This window comes from Heptranchias perlo, chromosome 22 (assembly GCF_035084215.1).
Source record: "Heptranchias perlo isolate sHepPer1 chromosome 22, sHepPer1.hap1, whole genome shotgun sequence".
Classification (NCBI taxonomy): Eukaryota; Metazoa; Chordata; class Chondrichthyes; order Hexanchiformes; family Hexanchidae; genus Heptranchias; species Heptranchias perlo.
In genome coordinates this window covers 4,750,729-4,772,415 of record NC_090346.1, presented here as the reverse complement: position 1 = coordinate 4,772,415, position 21,687 = coordinate 4,750,729, and the positions used below count along the sequence as shown (strand labels likewise).

The window sequence follows — 21,687 nt, the reverse complement described above, 5'->3', positions numbered from 1 at the left end:
GGGAAACACGCTCAGTTGAGTTGAAAATCCCACCCCTTCTAAAATATCATGTCAATCAGGTCTGCAAACGACCTGAAGTATCTACTTAATTGGTTTAAGTGAGATCCCGCCGGTGGGAAACTGGAAATGGGCGGGTTGGAGCCGGGCTCTGGACCCGCCCCGGGAATCTCCGATTTTCGGAGCCCCCCTGCCACGAACCTGCCGTCTCGGACGTCTGAAAATCAAGCCCAATGTTTCAGGTCAACATTTCTATGTTTTTAAAAATCATACCATTTCTTTTCCCAGTTATTGTCAATTATACCCAGTTCACTTATCCTTACACAGGAAAATGTTCTCCTATTAAAACTAAATGGCGCACAGTAACAACAATAACACACTAATTATCACTAACCACCGAACACAGGAATAGTATTCCTGGAATATCAATGAGCGACTGTAGGTATGGGTTTTCTGGATGTGGATGCGGCCTAGCCAGCGGAGCGCTCCTCCTGGCTCCACAGTATTCCTGACAGCTGTTGTCGTCCACGATCAGTCCTCCTAAAACTACCTCTCTCCCACCCTTCCTGGGACTTACCCGAGGGCCACTGCCAGTGAGGAAAGTGGCCCAAAATTCAATCCTCAAGAAGGGCTGTGGAGGTGCAACAGGCATCGGCAGCTTGCCTGGAATATTTAAATGAGGCTTCGGGCCTCTCTGGGCATGCGCTGCTCTCACAGTGACGAGTCTGGGCCCCATACTCATTTCTACCCATTATCTTGTTTATTATAAAATGTCTGTTAAAACAGCAGAGGGATTGTTATATGAATATGTTACGTGTTCTGTCACTAATATCACAAATAGTCATTTCTAGATTTATAAGACTTCCTGCATGTTTAATCCCAAATTATAACTTTTTACTCCAGGAATTCCATTTGGCGATGCACTGGGTCTTAAATCCTCTTCTTTATTGGTCTCTGATCAGTTGGCTCCGATTCTCTGGTTCTTTATCATAGGTTAATTGCTAGAAGACTGTATTCTCTTATCAAAATAAAACTTTTCTGTGAGCTTGTGTTGCTCTTCTCTGTCCCTTAACATCTCTGAACTATTTGTTTTAGCAATTCTTCCTTGATAGTTGGGCTCTTATTTTTCTGCCCATGAGTAGCAGTGCCTGCTCTATAATGATGTACATTGGTAAACTCTTACACACGTCGTTCCCACTATCCCCTGACATCTTCATGAGATTCTTTATAATCTGCATTGACTTCTCCATCAGTTCATTCAACGGTCGGTAATTTGGACTTCAAGTTATGCAAAATGAGATTCCATTCTTTGACAAACTGACTGAATGCAACATTTGGAAACCCTGGCTCATTGTCACTAAAGATTTTATTACATATTCGATGACTGGAAGAAAACAGCTTTCACCCATTTGATCACCATTTTGTTCATGTTGTTGTGTACTGTTCATCACTCTGGGTAAACGGGATATGTTTTGGTTAGAACAGGGGAGATTATGATGTGATTCAATAGAGGTGTTTAAAATTATGAAGGGATGGGACAGGGTAGATAGAAACAGATTGTTTACAGTGATTGTGGGATCTAGAATGAGAGGACATAGACATAAGATTAACTATGAGATACTTAGAACAGAGAGGAGAAACTCTTTTACGTAGAGGGTTGTGAGGCTGTGGAATGCACTGCTGGAGTTGGTGATGAAGCAGATATGTTGTCAACATTTAAGAATAAGTTAGATAGGTGGTTGAAGGAAAAGAGGGATAAAGGGATAGGGAAACAGGGCGTGCACATGGGGTTAGGATTACTGCTCATGTGGAGGATAAAGACCAACATAGACTGATTGTCATGAAAGGCCTTATTTCTGTGTTGTAAGTAGCTGAGTTGAGCTGTTGAGTTCACCGTTCTTTTTTGGGCCATTTCTGGGCCAATGTGTTACTGGGTGTAGTTTCAGTGGTTCTACTTGTTGATTTGGTCTATATTGTCAATAGGAATAATTTGCTACCCTGTGAACAATATCCTGATTTATTCTGGACCAATATGTGATCTGTGCCTTTTTTTAATGCTTTCTCTATGTCCATATGTTCCTCAGGAATCATTTTTAACACTTCTTTATATAAACATTTTGGCATAACAATATCCCCTTTGTAGACTATTTCATCTATTACTATATGAGCCTCTCCACAAGCTCCAGTATAATTATATGTCTGGAAAGTAATCTTGGTTTACATGGTCAATGTTCTATTACTCGTGGATCCCAAAGGCTTCATCCCTTAATGTCTCTATTTTGATTAATTTCCTCTTCTGGTCAGAATTATGTCAGTGTAAGCTTAAATAACCTCCTCTTTTGCATACTGGCCCACTGCATTGGCGATGTCCATGAATTTACTCAGTGTTACACCTTGCAACCTTATCATTGTTTTTCGTGAATCAAAAAAACAAATAATTCAAAGGTTTCACAACTAGACCAATTAGTAGCTCATGCGTTCTTATGTCCTAGTTTTGTTAGGATTCCTAATAGTCCAGCATCAGATGATAATGGAAAAACAATTAGATATATTATGGTTGAAAATAACATTACATAGTCTTCTGTGAACAGTAATCACTGCACAGGATTGATTGTCTTATTAATTCAGATTTGAGAAATAAAATTTCAAATGGGTGTTTGGACAAGCTGTTCTTTGTTAATGCTGTCCTTCGAGGGCGGGGTCGGTGGGGCATTTGCTGCTTTTACAGGAGCTGAGTTGGGTTGTTCAATTTTAGCAAAAGAACCAGAGGTGAGATTTGGAAAATTTATTTTATGCAGCGAGTTATGATGATCTGGAATTCACTGCCTGAAAGGGTGGTGGAAGCAGATTCAATAGTAATTTTCAAAAAGGGAACTGGATAAATACTTGAAAAGGAGAAATTGGCAGGGCTCTGGGGAAAGAGCAGGGCAGTGTGACTAATTGGATAGCTCTTTCAAAGAGCCAGCACAGGCACAAAGGGCTGAATGGCCTCCTTCTGTGCTCTATGATGCAGTGAATCCACCAATCACCCGGTCTGATGATAATGCTGAATAAGTGTTGCAGTTTAATGAGTAATGAATATATTGCTTATTTGAGTTCCAACCCTCCGCAATTTTCTCCCCTCCGCGAGGGAATGATTTCAAAGTCACCAGCAGCTCCAGTATCTCACCCAAATCCACAGATACGCTTATCCACTGTGTGATCAGGAGTGAGAAACCTGGTTAATATTTTAATCCTCCCTTGATCAGGGGCAATGTGGCCAGTTATAGTGCTTCTACTACCACTATCCTGATTGAAATCAGCTAACTCAACAGAAACCAGTAACCAATACTGGGACCAACCTGGTCCGTATGGCTCAATAACACACCAGGCGCTAGATATACCCACTAAGCCCACTTGAAAGTGATTGATATTTGTTTAGTACTTCCATGTTACTTTATTTGAAATAGCAACACACGGGATGAATCACATTTGAGGGTAGAGAAACTGTCTGATCATACTTCATGAAATAGCCTTGTAAATTTGCATAAACTTCACTGCCAGAATCTCTGCACAATTTACAAAAATTCTGCTCTGATTTCCACCAACTCAGCCTACAATCTGATAACTCGGAGAATTAAACCTTTGAAGTTGCAATATATTCGAATTCCGAAAAACCTCAGGTGAGGTGTGAGATAAAGAACAAAAGAGCAAAGAATAAAACAGAGGTTATTTTATAAAATTAAAGTCTTTTATTTTCCGATCTTCGGTGATTCATTGCGGAACTGGTCAGATTTTTTTGTGCAGAAAAATATACTTTTAAGTGTGGGAGCAGTTTCTTCAGAGAGAAAATATTTACAGACACCTATTGAACACTCCAAAACATTGGCTACATACAACAAGGTACTTCTAAAGGAATAACTAAACAAGTACAGCATCCACTGTTCAACAGTTGAGTATAGAATCTGACTCGACATCAAACATAGTCATGCAAAACACAGGAGTGCTTTAATTTTACATAGACAATATTATTAGCAAAGTGAAAAATGCAAACTAGGTCCAACTACCATTAAAGGTAACTAACTAATCCACAGAACCAGCTTTTAACCCTTGCTTTCATGATAGTAGGACATTTCAATGCCTTGGCGCTGTTTCAACAGAAATGTCTCCAGATTAGCTCTCACCAGAGGAAAGAAAAGCAGCAAAAAAAAAGTAATGGTTGCAGAAGATTATGAAAACCTCTCGTCTACATTGCTCACCATCTTGGTTGAAAGTAAGTACAGGGAGGTGAAAGCCCCCAAGAGAAAATGGAAATACCTATATTAAAACTTTTTCCAAGATGTATGCTAGAATAGGCTACCTTTTCTTAGCAGAAGTATGCAGCTGGATCCTTGCATGGTTACAGTATCACACAGTATCCTAAAGGAGTTGAAGATCCCTCAGTAGGAGCATCAGTTCTAGAACTTTAATGATAAATTACCCAGTACCTTGGTTTCAACTTTACCAGTTTAGATTTTTAAAAATTAAATAATTGGAATACTCTCCAGGAAGTAAGTTAAAGAAAGATTAGTGTGGGGAAAAAAAATCTAAGAGTTGCCCTTATGCATCTTATAACCCGAACAGATCCTCCAGAGTGAAGTTGAAGTACAAATCAACCATGATCTAATTGAATGGCGAAATGTACTCAAGGGGCTGAATGGCCTACTCCTGTTCTGAAGTACCCCAACAGGTTGTGTGCCAGTTCACCTCTAGCTTGGCCAGACATAGTTTAACCCAGAAGTCCTGTTCCAGCTTACTCCTAGCCCAGATTGTTTGCTCCAGTACATCGTTCAACCCAGTCAGTTTGCTCTACTCCACTTCTTCCCCAGCTGTTCCAGCCATCCTCAAAAATCAGCTGGAGTGACACGTGTGACAGGGAGCCTATTATAATATCTGGATCATTGGCATTGTGTGAAATAGGGCCAGAAATGCACAGCTGCGATCTGCTCAGCTTGTCCATGTCGAAAGGAATAAATCAGAAGCTTGCACCTCTTCAAAGATAGCAGAATTATTGTAAATTAATTTTTAAAAAGAAGTCATTTTATGATATATTTGCAATTGAAAGAACATTGGTGGTAGAGTCAAAGTATTAAGAATTCTACCACCACCAAAAAAAATCAAGACATTTAACGGGTTCTCATTTACTTTCATTGTAGGATATGATGATGTTATATATGGTTTATCTGTCAATACATAGTAATATTGAGAGTACTGGGGAGTGAGTAGTTTGGATTGAGTAGTGTAATGCAAAATGAATCTTAAATAACTGAATTCATTTTACTAATGATTACATGCATTTTAATGGTGATTATAATAATGTTGACTTTGTAAATCAAAACCCAATGGCTTAAAGAGTCTAACAAAGATAATTGAGAAGAATTGTGATAATTATCCTTACCATGTTTTTGGGATCATTTTTGAACATTTCTGCTCTGGTGGTGGTAGAATTGCCAATACTTTGTCTCAATCACCAACATTCTCCTCATTGATGACATCATTGGAGTCCTAGCTTGAAGGATTGCCTTGAGTTTGGTTGTTTGACTGAACCACATTGACATTACTGGGGATATGGGAATTGCTGCAGTATCAAGGGTGCAATTTACTTTCCCTCTGATTAGTAATCCTTCCAAAATAATGTTCCCAAAGGCATCATCCGCACATGCTTTCTGAAAAAATAATTAAGTGCAATAAAAAGGACGATGAAAAAAAAATCGATACATGAGATAATCGTGATTCTTGGTACCTGATTGAATTTTTCTTTTTAAAGGACTTGGGCCCTGAAATTGCTTGGGTTGTAACCTCAGTGACACCCTCCAGCGCTGACTCCATCAAAGTTTGCAGAGTCACTGGGAGGACAACTCATTTGCAAGGGGCAGGCGGGTGCAACGCCTACTTTGGGCACATCTTTGGTGCCCACCTGCCCTTGTCTGCCGGAAACTCCGGAGCCCACCTGTCGGGGGACGTTGCCCAGACCCCCGCAAACAGAAATTTGCCAGAAAAAAATTTGGGATTGGGTCTTCAGTGGTCCACAGGAGCCCAGGCCATTCATTTGGACTGGACCCCACTGGTGGAGCCCACAAACATCCGCTATGCCTCCACTCATTTGACTGAGAAGCAAGATCTCCTGATCTAGGGTGTCCCTGTCCCTGCCCATCACTGCCTTGTAACCAGATCCCCACCGTTTCCCTGGCGATTCCGTCAGCCTCCAGGCAGAGTTATGATGGGAAACTGGCAGAACTCCCGCCACATTTTAAACTTTAAGGATCACATGTACATATGAACCAACCAATGACCAACTTGCTTCAGCCAAAAAAGGCCAAAATATTTTTTGTGAATAAAATGTTTGGTTCTTATTTTATCGATTTTCACAGACCCGAATCATGATTGTTTGTGATTTTGTTGCAAATGACTTTGTGCGATACACATCCATTGGACAATGAAAAAAAAGTAACCAGTCAGAGCAAGACAATAATAAAGCTCCTTTCACACTTCTTAAGCAGCTGCATTTTGCATTTGACTGGTATAAATTATAAATATTTTATTCATTCTACTGTGGAATCTTCAACACTTTTGAAACATGGAAGTCCTGATTCACAGCATTTTTGTGCAACACAATGAACTTGATGGAATGCAAGGTGGCTCACATACTCGTACTGGATGCAAAGAGTATGGCATTATGTCACAGTCCCATCATAGGAAGGTCGACCAGTGCAAACAGCTGGGTAAAAGCTTTAGGTCACCTGTCCTAATATCTCCTTATGTTGCTCGGTATCAAATTTTGTTTGATAATGCTCCTGTGAAACGCCTTAGGACGTTTTACTACATTGAAGGCACTGTATAAATGTAAGTCGTTTAAGGCCAAACTTGAGCACAACAGGAAGGCAAGGGATGGAACAGCCTCAAGAAAATAAAGAAACTAATGTGGAGAGATGCTCTGGAAGATGATGGTCTTCAGGAGGCTGGATGGAACATGTGGTATTTAACATATTAAATCACTACAATTCACGATAAGATAACCAACACTGGCTGCAGCATTCATGAGATGGGGACGAAAACTCTGCTAAACTAAACACTTCCATAGCACTGTGGTGAAACTTACAAATCTTGCCCTTCTTTAGTATTACTAAACCACCGGTCTGAATACAAGTAATGAACTCAATTTTTTATTTTTATCGCAAGCTGTAGAATTCTGCATTAATTTCTCAAAACAGGCCATTAATAAGGTTTTAAGTCTTCAAAGAGAATTTTTTTTTCCAGGTGATTATTGTAAACACATTTTAACATAGAAACAAAACTCAGTAACAGTAAACATGGAAGAACCATCTGTTACAGCTTTCTACTGGGCCTTGGTCCCTTGTTTACTCATATCTTCTTTATCATTAAACGTTACACACAGAGGAAAATATGGTCCTAAATTAATAATTCAAAGGCAGTCTTTTAGACATCATCTCTAATTTGCCAAAGGTTGATCACATGAGACAGGTTTCACTGTATTTTCATGAAGCCATCCTGCGAGTTTATTTTGGAGAGTTAATTAAAAATGTGTTTACCCCCTGAAGGTCCTGATTGAGGCTGCAGTGTGGTATCTTGCGTGCAGGCAGCCCTCTGGTACCTTACCTAGGTGGATATTGTTACGTTGTACGTCTATAGAGTGAGAATTGGCAAATTATTCAACTGTGGTGGGGGCGTTCATCACAGTCGAACCAAACCCTGTCTTCACCTTATGTATACACTCACTTACCAGCAGCGATCATGGACCAGCAATCAGGACATTCTCGATTGATTATTATTTTCCTTTCCATAGCTCAGGCCAACTGTAGCAGCCTTACCACTGCTTCAGCCGAGATCAGTAGACTCAGCACAGAACAAGTATCAAACCCGAGACCTTACTGGTCTCTATGGTTCAGTACTGCAGAATAGTTTGTTTTAAAAAAGGCCGTCTGGGCTGACTCAGCAAAACAAGGATACTGTATATAGAAAATACTGTAAATACTCGACATACTAATCCAGTGTCTGCCCTGCTGATATACTTTAAATATAGTACTAAAGATAGCATTGGCATCACACACCAAAGGCCTTCTCGAGATGATTCTGCTTTATGGTTTAGAACTATTTGGATATAACCAATTTTAAATGGCTATAATAATAGGTTTATATTGGTCACTTTATAAAGAATGTGATTATCCATTGCAAACTAACATTTTTAACAATTTTTCAGAGCGAGACATAGGCTAAGGTGGAGGTGGGGTCGGGTAGAAGTTCAAGTATCTTGCTTGTGAAAATGTTACAATTTGTGAATTGTGAATGGCCGTTTATCTTAACACTGAGAGGTCCATGCAGTCTGTTACTGCTTATCGCAGGTTCTGTCTTCCTTCATTGAAGAAGTTAGGAGTTTGAAATTCTAGTTTACAAAGTTAGGTCTCAGGTACTCTCTCAATAACAGCAAACGTTTATTCATTGTCCAAGATGTGATGAAGTGGAGACTCTGGTTGGACAAAGCTACAAGTGCTCTCGGTCCAATGCAATGAATACAAACACTTGACCCCTAACTGCGAGGGCAGCAATTAGGTTCAACAGGGGATTGTGCAACACTTCAAAATCCAAATCCACGCAGTCAACCCCCTTGAGCAGTATTCGCAAGACCTCATTGAGCATCCTTAATGAGTCTGCAATCTGAGATTCAATACGGTTGTGGCCGCTTTGGATGCTCTTAATGCTGCAGTCTATATGGTATTGTGCAGTCGGAGAAAGGCCTGCTCTTAAAATGTACGGCTGCTTTACAAAAGGGAGACACAGACAGTCTTTAGACCGAGACTGGGTTTTTGCATATCAATATGGCTGCCCCTGAATGTATTCACTCATCTGGCTAATAGGATCACTATCAGCATTTGAGGCTTTCACAGGCACTTTGGGAAACTTTAAAGCTGTCACTGAGAATAATTTGGTAGAATGTCACGAGAAACAAAACCCAAACACGAGGAGTGCAGTCCATCACACCGAGCTGCCAGTGAAACTGACAACAAGTTCCAGCAGATGTGACATAGCCCCCCAGCGGGTTAGTCCAGAGACCACTTTCATCTCGACGGGCTCCCTGCTTTTTAAGACATTTTGTCCCTGAATTATACAGTCCAGGGAGAATGCCAAAAGGAAAGAAGTGTTTTTAATTGCTCGTGGTGACTTTTCTTGGCAATGATTTCATTGTTCCTAGGCCAAGTGAAAAATGTGGAAAAAAATAGCCATTTTCTTTTACATTAACTGAACTTTTATTCTCTGCAACATTCAGTTTTAGGCTATTAACTCTTTCCCTGGAACTACGCAATGTTTAATTTTCAAACAAAATGCCTCCTCGACGGTACAAACATTTCGTAGATGTTTTTAGTTTCACATCTACATAACCGTCGCATACCAACAAATTCAGAGTGGTTATAGTAAGGTTTCCAGTGCAGAATAAATATGGTTCGATAAACTCTGCCAACATAAATATATTTGTCTGAAATCAGCATGAAAACTCACATCAATGGCTTTCAAACAACTTGTACCCCAAGGTCCTGTTGGTATGCGCAGTCAGGAAGTGATAGTCCAGCAGCCACTGCAATGTCTACAAGATGCTGCTGCAGAAAGCAGCCAATATAACTACATTTCTGTTAAGATCTACACACAAGCATATATGTTTTGCATCTAGTGCTCATTTGTACTTGTGCCTATTCACAGCAGAGAAAGCTGCTGCCTGACTGTGAATGTGGTATGAACAGGCTTGGCTCTGACCTTATGACACACAAAGTAACAGTGGTTCATGGAACAGGTATCCTGCCAGCAAGCAGCGCAAACAGGATTAACCAACATCATACTCTCTGACTGAAATGTTCATGAAACATGCACAGTGCATTAAATCACGAGAAAATTATTTTAACGATTGCCAATGGGTTTGTGAAAATTATTTTCAAATACAGTGTCCCTTGCTGTAGCCATCATTTGGTAGGAATAAACCATACCAAACTAAGTCAAACTAAACCCAACCCAAGCAAACAATTTAAAAATGTGGAATATATCTGGGGAGACATGTGAACGGAACTCTCAGTTTCAGTGGGGGTGTAAAGCTGGCAGAGCCAGATCGGCCGCCCATTATTCACCCCACCTGATTTTCCTTTTCATTGACTTCAATGGAAAGAGAAATCGGACGGGGTGTGTAACCGGCAGATGATCAAATACTGCCGGCCTCACACCCCCACCAAAGTTGAAAGTTCCGGCCATTATCTGGTTTCCAGGAAATACTCTGGGATATGAGAGCTGAAATGATATCTAGGTCATAGAATGCATACAGCCTCACACTCAGCATGTATTAACGTCAACAAGGAAAGTAAGTACTCAGACATTAGAAAAAACTGACAGAAATGCATTTAGTTAGTAAAAATGATACACTCAATAATCGTGGCAAATATATTTGCATTTATTCAGACCAAATGGGTGTGGAATAAAAATGTTATATAGTGGATCACACTCAATGGCAGATTTTCCTGCTTCTCGCCCCATTGCACAGGAGCAGCATTCCCAGGAGTGCTAGGATTTACTGCCCACCCCCTTAAAGGCCTAGAACATGCAGAAGGAACAACAGGAAATGTTAGTGTGGCTGTAGGTCTCTCAGATCAGGGCCTCTGAGAGCAGGGCCTTCTGGCTGGTGATGAAGATAAACAGCCAGAAGATTCCTACTACTTGTCAACATCCTGGGGAGGGAGGGGATTAAAAAAAACACTTATCTTTACAGTCTTTACGCTTCGCGCACCCCCCCCTCCCTCCACTCCAACACTCTCCAGTCAGCAGAGATCCAAAGATAGGTCAGTGCACCTTGTTTCATTGGACGACAAGCCAGCATTGCAGCAGCAAACCCTTTGCAGCTCATTAGAATTAGGGTCTGCGCCTAATCCAAGCTGTGTCCCAGAAAATCCTGGGACAATGTAAAAGAGGTGAAGATATGACAAAATAGGTCACATGCCCCTTTTTCCTGACCTTTGCACCTGGGGAAATCAGATGTTCCCCAGAGGCAAGGCTCAGAAAAATCAGCCCTTCTCTTTCTGACGATCCAATCTTAGGCTGATATCAAAAGGCTGACTTGACATAATACTCCCAAAACTTATTTTTAGTTGACATCAACAGAGATGAGAGAGTCACTTATTCCCTAATATATAGTTGTCTTCCAGAGATAGGACAAAGTGTAGCCTCTTTGTAGGAACCTGTTCCACATTTCACACTGGCCTGCCTCAGTTCAAGGCCTGGACTCTAGAACATCCTATGATAGCAGAGTTTATTCTGCAATGAGAGAAACAGTCAGTAAATGGGATCAGTAGCGTTTTCTTCAGTGCTGCACAACTTCAAATTCTGAGGCTACTGAAGGGTTCAAATTTGTTTGATTAGCTATTTTCCATTGTGAATGTCTGATAATTTAATTTAAAACTGTAGTCACAACATTTATATGTTGACTTTTTACAGGAGGCTTGGTACCTTTGATCTTTAATCTTGTAGATCTTGAAATACCTATGATTCTGAAGGATCAGATCCTAGATTGCCAGTAAATGTCCAATTTGCAGAAGTGTACTGTAGTGGCAACTAATTACTCTTAGAGACCAATATATTTCAAACCTAGATTCAGTCAACCTTTTTTATAATATTCCCCTTGACAGCCACCAAAAATACATAAGGGAATGAATAGAAAATCATGTGATCATGACCGCAGGAGTGGAAAACACTGGCCAGTGTACACATGAGGGAAGCCACATCACATGTTATATCAGAGGTTGTAACGAGTGCTTATTATAATTTTTCTATATATCAAATATAAACCAGGAAAATTATATATTACATGCTATGCTATAAGATTGAATTACATTGTTTCAACTTTAAATGTTTTTTTCTAGAAGAATGAATCCTTGTTGTAAAATCATCCAAGCAAAAGTTTCCAATAATTTTGTCCTATTTAGAGTATTCTTTTCAAGGTTCCCTTTCTATTTTGATTTGATCTAAAGCTTAGCTGATTTGATGAACTACCGTAATAGGAAAATTGGTCCCAAGTGACTATGTCTTAAGTGGAGAAACCTGCTGGGATCTGAAATGTTATCTAATGGAATATGTTGTCCAAACAAAGCCAACTGGTCAGCAGTTTCCAATGGCCTGTTCTCAAACTACAGCCTTCTACTAGAAACAGTGATCGATACACTGAGTAAAATAAGGGCTTGAATGTACAGTTTAACTTAAATGGAGGAACGCCGTTATGTATATAAATACCCAAAAAGCGAAAGTTCATCAATTACAAAATGCTCTCAATCTAGGAATAATAGCAATAGAATTACCCCAAGCTTGCTGAAAGAGCAGGAGAACTATGACAGTACTATGGAGACACCTCCCTTATGAATAGACCATGGCGCTTATGATAGTGTATAAAATAAAACGTTATCTTGTTGGGAATTATCACTTTAGAAACAAAATGATGGAAAATATGTATTGTTTATAAAAACAAAATAGTTTCTTCAGTCCATATAGAGCTTAAATGAGAAAATATTACTTAGAATAATAATTTCTTATACATTATGGAGACCAGTGACCTGAGAGACTTAATTATCTGTCCATCAGAAATAATTACTATATATATATATATATATAGGTTCAGTGTTAAGTGAACTGTACTAAAATAATGCAACTCCACAAAAATGTAAGTAGTAAGCTTGGTGCAAAACATACATGACTTTAGTTGAAGGAAATTATATTAGTTACTCTTAACTATACATTATGAATACAACAGTAAACCGTATCAATGTAAATTAACAGTTTAAAGTATGAAATCCACAAGGAGAAGACAGCATTTTCAGGATAGTTTTCTTTTGTCCGTTGGCTTGTGACATATTGAAACATGGGGAAAACTTTCCGTCATTAAATGAGTTTATCAAAGTAATTATTACTTGACTGTAGCATTAAATACCAAGTCATAGTTCATGAGGCTTCATTGTGTGGATTGCTTAACTTGCTGATGACAAGAAGGGTACTTGATAAACCAGCCATTTTGAAATGGTTGCATTTGTTTTTAAAAATGAGAAAACTTAATACCAAGAAGATGCCTCTTTTCATGTCTGATGATGATCCAAATGTGATGACAGTTACTTGCAGGGAACCCTACCTCTTATCTAAAAGAGAAAACTTCCACTAGATGTGTAACCTGGGCCTCTCACAGGTACATGAATTAGTCATCTATGCTTTTGTTCTATTAGGAAATACAGAGAACTCTTTCTAAGCAGCAAGTAAGAATTTTTATGAATGAAATGCTCGCTGTTAACTGAAATCGGTCTTCTCGGAGGTTTTCTGCTGTTTCTGTAACAGTGATGGATTCAAGCACTGGAGTAAATTGGCCTTGGACTGTGGATGTGCAACAAAATTCAGAGTAATGGAGCATTATCTTCCCCATCTTTACTGGGGAGTGGGGGGGGTGGGGAAGAAAGATTAAGTTGTGGCAACTTTAAAAAAACATGATACACAAATTGATATTTGCTAAAAAAAAAATTACGGCCGATTAGTTCTTTGAATATTTTTGCTCATCATCACTGTATTATGGAGTATTCTTTACTAAACTAATATGTTTTATTGCTTTATGTAAAGCTACTTTGCTCAGTAGCAAGCCAGTTCAAATCGGGTTACTAGCTTTTTGTACTGCCCGATGTGCTGGATCAGGCATTGGACATTGAATCTGACACCGTCTAGGTCATGCACTTGTTCGGGATAGAGGAGGGGGTAAAGGCCAAGGGGACAAAATAAATTTGGATCAACAGGTTCAAACTCCATTCAATTTCTTAGAGTATTTAATGGCCTGTAAGCGCCTTTCACTGATCCAACAAACAAACATCAATGTATGATATCTGAATGCACACCAATCTGTCCCAGTGAGATTTCAATGGACATTTCAAATGCACTGTACCGTGCAATTTTAAAAACTAGGTACAAAAGTAATAGATTACAATTTTTCATTCTATGAACAGAAACATTTAAGAGTGAGTTATGCAGTTAGCTACAGATTTAAAGTGATTAAAGTTGGGTCAATTTGAATCAGGTCTACGGATGCAGAATTATAATCAATTTGGATTTTCAATGCCACCTCTTCCATTCCAGACCAGTACAATCCAAGATGTCCCATTAGGCAACACATGACAGTGCCTAGAAAATGGGCCACAGGGGTCCAAATCTGAACAGTGGCTTTGATTTACTCAGAGACATGTTTTGCACACTTTGTACGTATTTTCATTGCTTGATGTAATGGTAAACATTATCTTTTGTTTTTGGCAGGATGTCATTATGGAAAATAGCATGTTTAATATTAAAAGGATTAAAATACAGAAAAATAGTATCTCTACTAAATAGATAGATTAATCTTAAATTGGAAAATGGATAGGAGGAATGTTTTTAAAACACCAAGCAAATGGTGAATCCAGACCAGATGCACGTTTTACATGTTTAGCAGTTGATTAAATCAATTTTGTGATTCAGGATCAGATCTCAAGACCTTCAACAGTGCTCATTTGTTGGGGCCAGTATTTAATTTAACATGTTTCAAATTGAATGCCATTTGCCTTGGACAACACAGTGACTGCTAACAAAGGACCCAGAATATGGCAAACAAAGCCTAGCATCATTATTTATTTTTAATCTCACAACCACTAACGATTATCCCTAGTGTCGGACATTTCTGAAGCGGTATGGTCCTGCAGTTCATTTTTGATACCATCCAAGTACGAAGGTAGCACTTATGATTTTTCATTCTTTTGAGAATCATTCCTTTGTTTGCATGTGTCATTATTGCATCCTTCTTTTATAATGTTCAGCATGAGAATTTTGACCAGTGAAGGTTCAGTACATACTAACAAGATTGAGGCAAACAAGATTGAATTTTACAAGTTTCCAGGGAAATTCAGCACTCAAAAAAAGGTTAAAATCAACAAACTTGGTTGCTTTATATGCAGCTAATCACCAATTGTTTTTGCTTGATATATCGTGTTTTACTCCCAGCCAAAGTCATGGCCCGTCATCTGGTAGAACTTCAGATTAAATGGCCTGTAGAACTCTTTAAGCCGAAGAACAACTTCCATGTCTATTTTGGGATGAGTCCTTCCTTTTGATTTACCAAGGCAGCGAGGCCTGCTGCTGCCTTCGGGCTTCTTCAGGCAAGGGAAGCCCTTGGTCTCATTAAAATAGAAATGCTTGTCAGTAATGACTCTCTTAAGCCCCAAAAAATCCTGCACGCGGCCCATTTCACCGGCTGGATCACTAACGAGCCTCTCCCCACTCACAAAGAGAATCTTGGAAAGGGGGAAATACTGAAGCCAGTTTTCCAGGTGTTTGGCGTAAATCCCAATGCGGATGGCACTCCATGATGTGTCAATGAGGCCCGTGCTAATGTTTTTAAATGTCAGCATCTGAAAGCTTGGAACGCCTGGATTCTTGGATAGGGTTTGGGTGTAGTCTGAAATAGCTCTGGTCACAGGGTTTCTGACCACCACAATCAGTTTGGTATCTTTTGACATGGAGAAGATCCGCTTCGGGGCTTCCTTAGTGACAAAATAACTAGGAGTTTTCTCCATGGTGATCTGACCTTCCAGAGTCCGAGGCATTAGGTTTCTGCGAAACAAAGAAGTAAAACTAATTAAAATTAAGTAATTCAAAAGAGCAGTGCAAAATGTCAACTTGTATTTACATCAATACCTTGTGTTTCTGTCAAATGAACAGAAAGTGAAAGATAGGAAACTAATTTACATTCTTAGCATGGCGTTCCTTCCCTCAGGCTCTTGCCTCCACATGCTCTCCTGCTGCTGGATGGACATGCCAATGAGTTGTGGGACTATTCTATTTATTCTGAAGTCTACACTGCTCAATACTAAACTCGCAACAGGGACGTTAGCTACAGACTGAGAAAACCTGGCTCACTTGTAACTACACCGCCTTTATCTGAAGATCCTTTACTTCTGTAAGTCATTATTCCGATCAGGAAAAAAAAACTATAGAATCTAAATAATTTTGGTGTGTTTGTGTTCAAATCAAGAAACAATCCTGGTAGCCAGCTAAAGCAAACACAAGCAAAGGGCAGAATAAGGCTCCCTGTGCAATGCTCTTTATCCCCTAACTTCAAAATAGGTCCCACCAGAATTGACTTGCATAACATTTCCAATACCCACATCCTCCTGTGTTCTGAGTAAAATGGTCTTATCTAGTGCAGAGTTATGGACAGTTTTTCACAACTTACTTTGTGAACTGGACTGAGATGGCCTAAGCTCAATTCATTGAGAATCCTCAAAAAACCATGAGAGAGAGAGAGAGAGAGACAACCCTTCCATCTCATCTACATGGGTTGGAGTCAAAACACTGGTCCCAGAGGTGAAAGGACTTGCATTTATAGAGTACCTTTCATAACCTCAGAACTTCCAATGAAGTGCTTTTGAAGTTTAGTTGCTGTTGTAAAGTAAGGAAGCACAGCAGCCAATTTGCACAAATAGCACTGAGATAAATGACCAGATAATTTGTTTCAGTAATGTTGATTGAGGGATAAATATTGGCCTGGACACCATAACTCACCTCCTCTTCTTCAAATAGTGCCATGGGATCTTTTATGTCCACCTGAGGGGACAGGTGGGGCCTCGGTTCAACGTCTTATCCAAAAGATGGCACCTCCAACAGTACAGCACTCCCTCGGTACTGCATTGGAGTGTCAGTCTAGAATATATGCTCAAATCCTGAGAGTGGTGCTTGAACCCACAACCTTCGGACTCAGAGGCAAGAGTGCTACCAACTGGGCCAAAGCTGACACCTAAGGAACAAATGTTTGAACACACTGCTCCTCTAAAATATTTTCCAGTTTCACTTTGTACATATATTTTTACTAGCTAAGTAATCTTACTTGTAAAATGCTGTTTCCCAGAAATCATTTCCTAACCACATTCGCAGCCAATTAGCTCTCTGTCATGTTTCCCACTACGTTCTTAGTTGCTAATATGGGTGGGATGTTAGATATCATATCTCTAGATGGAATCTTACAATTAAAGACACAGTAGCACTTTGACTAAATCTCAGCTAAAACAAATATACAGTTTGCCTTTCTTTTTATAATAGCTTTTTAGAAAATATGAGAATTTTTCTTTCAGACATTATTCAGCTTTGATTCTTGCCACTCTAAGCAGATAAATGTACTTTTAGAAATTATACATTAAAGTACAGAAATTTGAGATAAGTGCCGTTGAACTGTGTTGGAATGCAGGGGTTTATTTGAAATACTGTACAGTAGGCTGTCTGAGGCTGCCCTGGTTTATCGTTGTGTCTATTATTCTATGCAGGCAATTTACAGTTGACTTGCGCTGCTGAATGGAGCAAACGCATTGGCCAATAGGTCCATTCTCATTCATAAGAAGCCAATACTGAAACCTCTGACAAAATAAGAACTCAACACTTTTCGATAAAGTTCTTGCATTAAGCAACTTTTTGGTTTTGTTTTGCGGATAATTCCTAGTACCTCTCAGGCTGATCCTGTGGAGGGGTATCCTAATTCAAGGCTTCCCCCAATGCTGCAATCTTTAATAAACCAGTAAGAATGTGCGAGTGTAGTGCCATGGGGGACTCGCCCTTCCAATTTTTACTCCCTCCCTTTGAGAAGGGCCTGCCTTGTTGGTATGATTACGATCAGGAACTCAGCAGTGTGGGACTCACTGATCTAAGGCAATATGTCTTGGTATTTCAACATTTTTGTACTGTAAAAGCATTTACTTAAATCTCCAGCTCAAAATTCAATGCCTGCACACAGTGATTACTGACATTTGTTAGACCAGGAATGGAATTTAACTCACTTCCCAGTCATTCCTCTCTTGTGTAGAATTCTGATGCACCAAATAATTTCCAGCCCCTTCTCCGGCCATTCCCTCCAACTGAATCAGGAACATGTGAAACCCTAGCATCCCATTCAATCCAGACTTAAGTTTCATACCCCATATCCTATCATCATCAAGGCTGCTTATTTTCATTTCCATAACACTGCTCACCTCTACCTCTAAAACTTTTATCTATGCTATGCCACTCTTCAATTTCTCCAACTCCCTTCTTGCCAACTTCCTATCACTCTCCCTCCATCAACTCCAACTCATTCAAAACTCAGTCACCCATAGCCTGTCCTCCACACCTAACACATCTACACTAGCTACCTGTCTCCCAGCGTGCTAAATTTAAAATTCTCCTCTTCATCTTCAAATCCCTTCATGGCCTATCCTCACCTTACTTTTGCAACTTCCTCCAGCCTCGTTTCCCATCTCGCATCCTTCTGTCCGTTGACTTTAGTCTAATGTTCTTCCCCTCCCCACCTTCATATCATCATTGGTAGTAGAGCCTTCAGCAGGCTTGTCTCCATTCTTAAATTCCCTGTCTAAACCCCTCCATCTCTCCTCTCATCACCTTTAAAAGCCTTTCTGAAACCCACCTTTTCAACCAGATTTCAGTCAGCTTGTCTAACTCCCACCAGGCCATGGTATCCATTCCTTTTTTATTTTTCCCTCTGTAAAGCAACATGGCATGTTTTTCTATGTTAAATGTGCTATATAAATGTACGTTTTGTTATTATAAAGAATTCCACTTTACCAAATTATTTTCATTTAACAGAAAGAAGAATGACCTTGCATTTATAGAGTGCCTATCACAACCTAAGGACATCCCAAAGCACATCACAGCCAATGAAGTACGTTTGAAATGGTCACAGTTGTAAGGTAGTGAAATGCAGCAGCCAATTTGTGCACAGCAAGGTCTCTCAAACAGCAATGAGATAAATGAACAGATCATTTGTTTTAGTGATGTTGGTTAAGAGACAAATGTTGGTCAGGGCACCAGGAGAAGTCTCCTGCTCTTCTTCGAATAGTGCCACTGGATCTTTTACATCCACCTGAGAGGGCAATTTAATGTCTCATCCAGGAGATGGCACCTCCAACAGTATAGCACTCCCTCAGCACTGTACTGAAGTGTCACCTTAGAATATGTGCTCAAATCCTGGAGTGGGGCTTGAACCCATGAGCTTCTGACTCAAAGGCAAGGCTGACACCTAACAAGTTATATTGATACAGACTTTTAACATAAAGAAGCTCCGAAAAGAGCGTCACAAATAAGTTTGAAGGAAAATGAGTCAGGAAAAGAAGAATTTGGAGGCGCGACAAAGTAGGTTGAAGAGATGAGTCTTAAAAAATCTTTGAAGCTGGAGAGGAAGGTGGGGAGGTTTAGAGAGGAAATTCCAGGGAGGAGGATTGAATCGGCTGAAGGTGTTGTCACCAATGCTGGGACAAGGGAGCTGCTGGCATGAACAGAGCATTCAGGAGGGTATTTAGAGCTGGAGGAGATCATAGAGAAAGGGTGGGCAGACTATGAGGAGATTTACAAATAAAGACAAGGATTTTGTCTTTAATGCATTGGGGACAGGGAGCCAGCGTAGGTCAGTGAAGATGGATGAGTGAGACTTAGCGTGGGATAGATTATGAATGGCAGAGCTTTCATCAATTGGGGTTTATGAAGGATGGGAGGCCAGCAAGGCCAGCACGAGAGTATTCAAGTCTGGAGATGACAAAGGAATGTATAAGTGGTGGAGGGGCTGAGGTAGGGGCGATTGTAGGTCATATTGGAAGCTAGTGGTATTGGTGAAACATAAGGGTGTGGGGTTTAAATCTCAGGGTTGAACAGGATGCCTAGATTATTAATGGTCTGGTTCAGCTTGAGAGTGTGGCCAGTGAGGGGGATGGAATCAGCAGCAAGGGAGCAGAGTTTGTGGTGGCATGTGAAGACAATGGCTTTGGTTTTCCTGATGCAGGATTTGATGTTGCACAAGCAGTCTGACGGCATGGAGGTCATCAAAGGGTTGAGAGAAGTTTTGGCGAGGTTGAGTTAGGTATCATCGGCAGACATGTGAAAGCCAAAGGGCAGCATGTAGATAATGAGGAGAAGGGGTCAGGGTTAGATCTATGGGGGTCCCCCGAGGGGACGATGCAGGGGAGGGAAGAGAAGGCATTTCTGGAGCTGCACAGGTTGCATTTGGATAGGTAGGATAGAATCATGCAAAGATAGTTCGTCCCATGGAGCTGGAGGAAGGAGGATGGTGTGGTGACTGTGGAAAGGTTGAAGAGGGAGACAGTCACAGGGGTGTTAGTATTATTGATTTATATTGTTTCAAAAGAAATAAAAACTGTAAATGTCAGGTAGAAGGCAATAGTTTTTACACTTCTGATACAATGCTTATGTGTTTGTGTACTATATAGTTTCCTTTTAATGGGTGGAAAATAGCAGGTTGGCGAGTGAAGAAGTGGAAAATACTGGTTTTGGTGTTTAAACAGTGTCAATTCCTGTGTATACAGCAGATGTATGCTGTAATGTGGGAAGGTTGTGTCCAGTCATATCAGAATAGGATTCAGAGTCTGTGGGAAGTGGTATTGGCGATGTAGGATTGAGTATTTATCTATCTATCTCAGGTCACTGCAGCTGCATATTATACATATACCAGGTAAGCTGGGGGAATGCCAGTCTTCTCCACTGTTTAAGATGGTACACCAAGATTGAGAAGAATTTTTTTTCCCCCACACGGAAGGTTGTTAAGATCCGGAACACATTATCTGAAAGGGAGGTGGAATCAGATTCCATAGTAACTTTCAAAAGGCAATTGGACATGTACTTGAAGAGGGCCCATTTGCATGGTAATAGGGAAAAAGCTGGGGTGTGGGACTAAATTGGACAGCTCTTTCAAAGAGCCAGTATAGGCACGACGGGCCGAATAGCCTCCTTCTGTGCTGTATGATTCTATGATTCCTTGTGACACTTCTAACATGTTAGCAGACAAGCACCCTGGGACTCGAAGGTACAACTTTCTCAGTGGGATTTGAACACTGAGCTTTTTCTTTTGCCATACTGCTATCGTTTTGTAAAACTATGAATACTGAGACTATTTAACAAATAAAAGATAGCTTGATGGGTAAATGTAGTACTTGGTAAGGTACTGAACCACACAGGACAATAAGGCTTTGAGTTTTATTTCCCAAGCTAGCTGGCCTCAATAGGGAAAACAGTGGGAGTACTGTAATTTGTCCGTTTCCCCAGGCTATGGAGGTGAAGCTCAGCCAGGGCTCTCCCCCCTGCTGGACATTATGTGCGGATACAGGTGGGGACGGGATCCGGCACAGCTGCGATATCCCGTACAGTTAACTAGCTAGCATTCAATGTCTAGATACGCTGTGAAGAATGGCCACTTTGCTGAGGTGCTGGATGATTGCCAGTATCCATGGAACTATATCCTGACCTGCAGTAGAAGAAAGAAATTAGACCTTTTTAATCATTCTATTAGGGAACTGAACCAATCTGCACTAACTTCATCAGTTGCACTCTCGGAATAAAACGAACACTGTAATAGTGGATTCCACCTCCTAGCTGATCTCTTTTATTGTTGCTTCGTGTTTATTTTCTTCAGACTTACTTTTCAACAGATCCAGCTCACTTCTCAGTTTTAAATCGTCTATCTCTGCCTATCTGATACACATTTTCAGCCCAAGTACACCTTAACATCATTTTCTTGTCACACCAGCCAGTTCTCATGGGCTCAAAGCTTCCTCTAAACAGGCACAAAAATATCCTCAAAATTGCACC

At 40.2% G+C, this 21,687-nt stretch overlaps 1 protein-coding gene across 1 annotated transcript in view; it reads right to left on the bottom strand.

Annotated features, from left to right (window-relative positions):
* Positions 1-3,705: 3,705 nt before the first annotated feature.
* Positions 3,706-21,687, bottom strand: part of LOC137340423 (heparan sulfate glucosamine 3-O-sulfotransferase 6-like) — a 178,856-nt gene continuing 160,874 nt past the window's right edge. Inside the window, exon 2 of the mRNA XM_068002847.1 lies at positions 3,706-15,663. Within this exon, the coding sequence (XP_067858948.1) occupies positions 15,045-15,663 (619 nt within the window). The 3' untranslated portion in view covers positions 3,706-15,044. The remainder of the gene's footprint in view (positions 15,664-21,687) is intronic.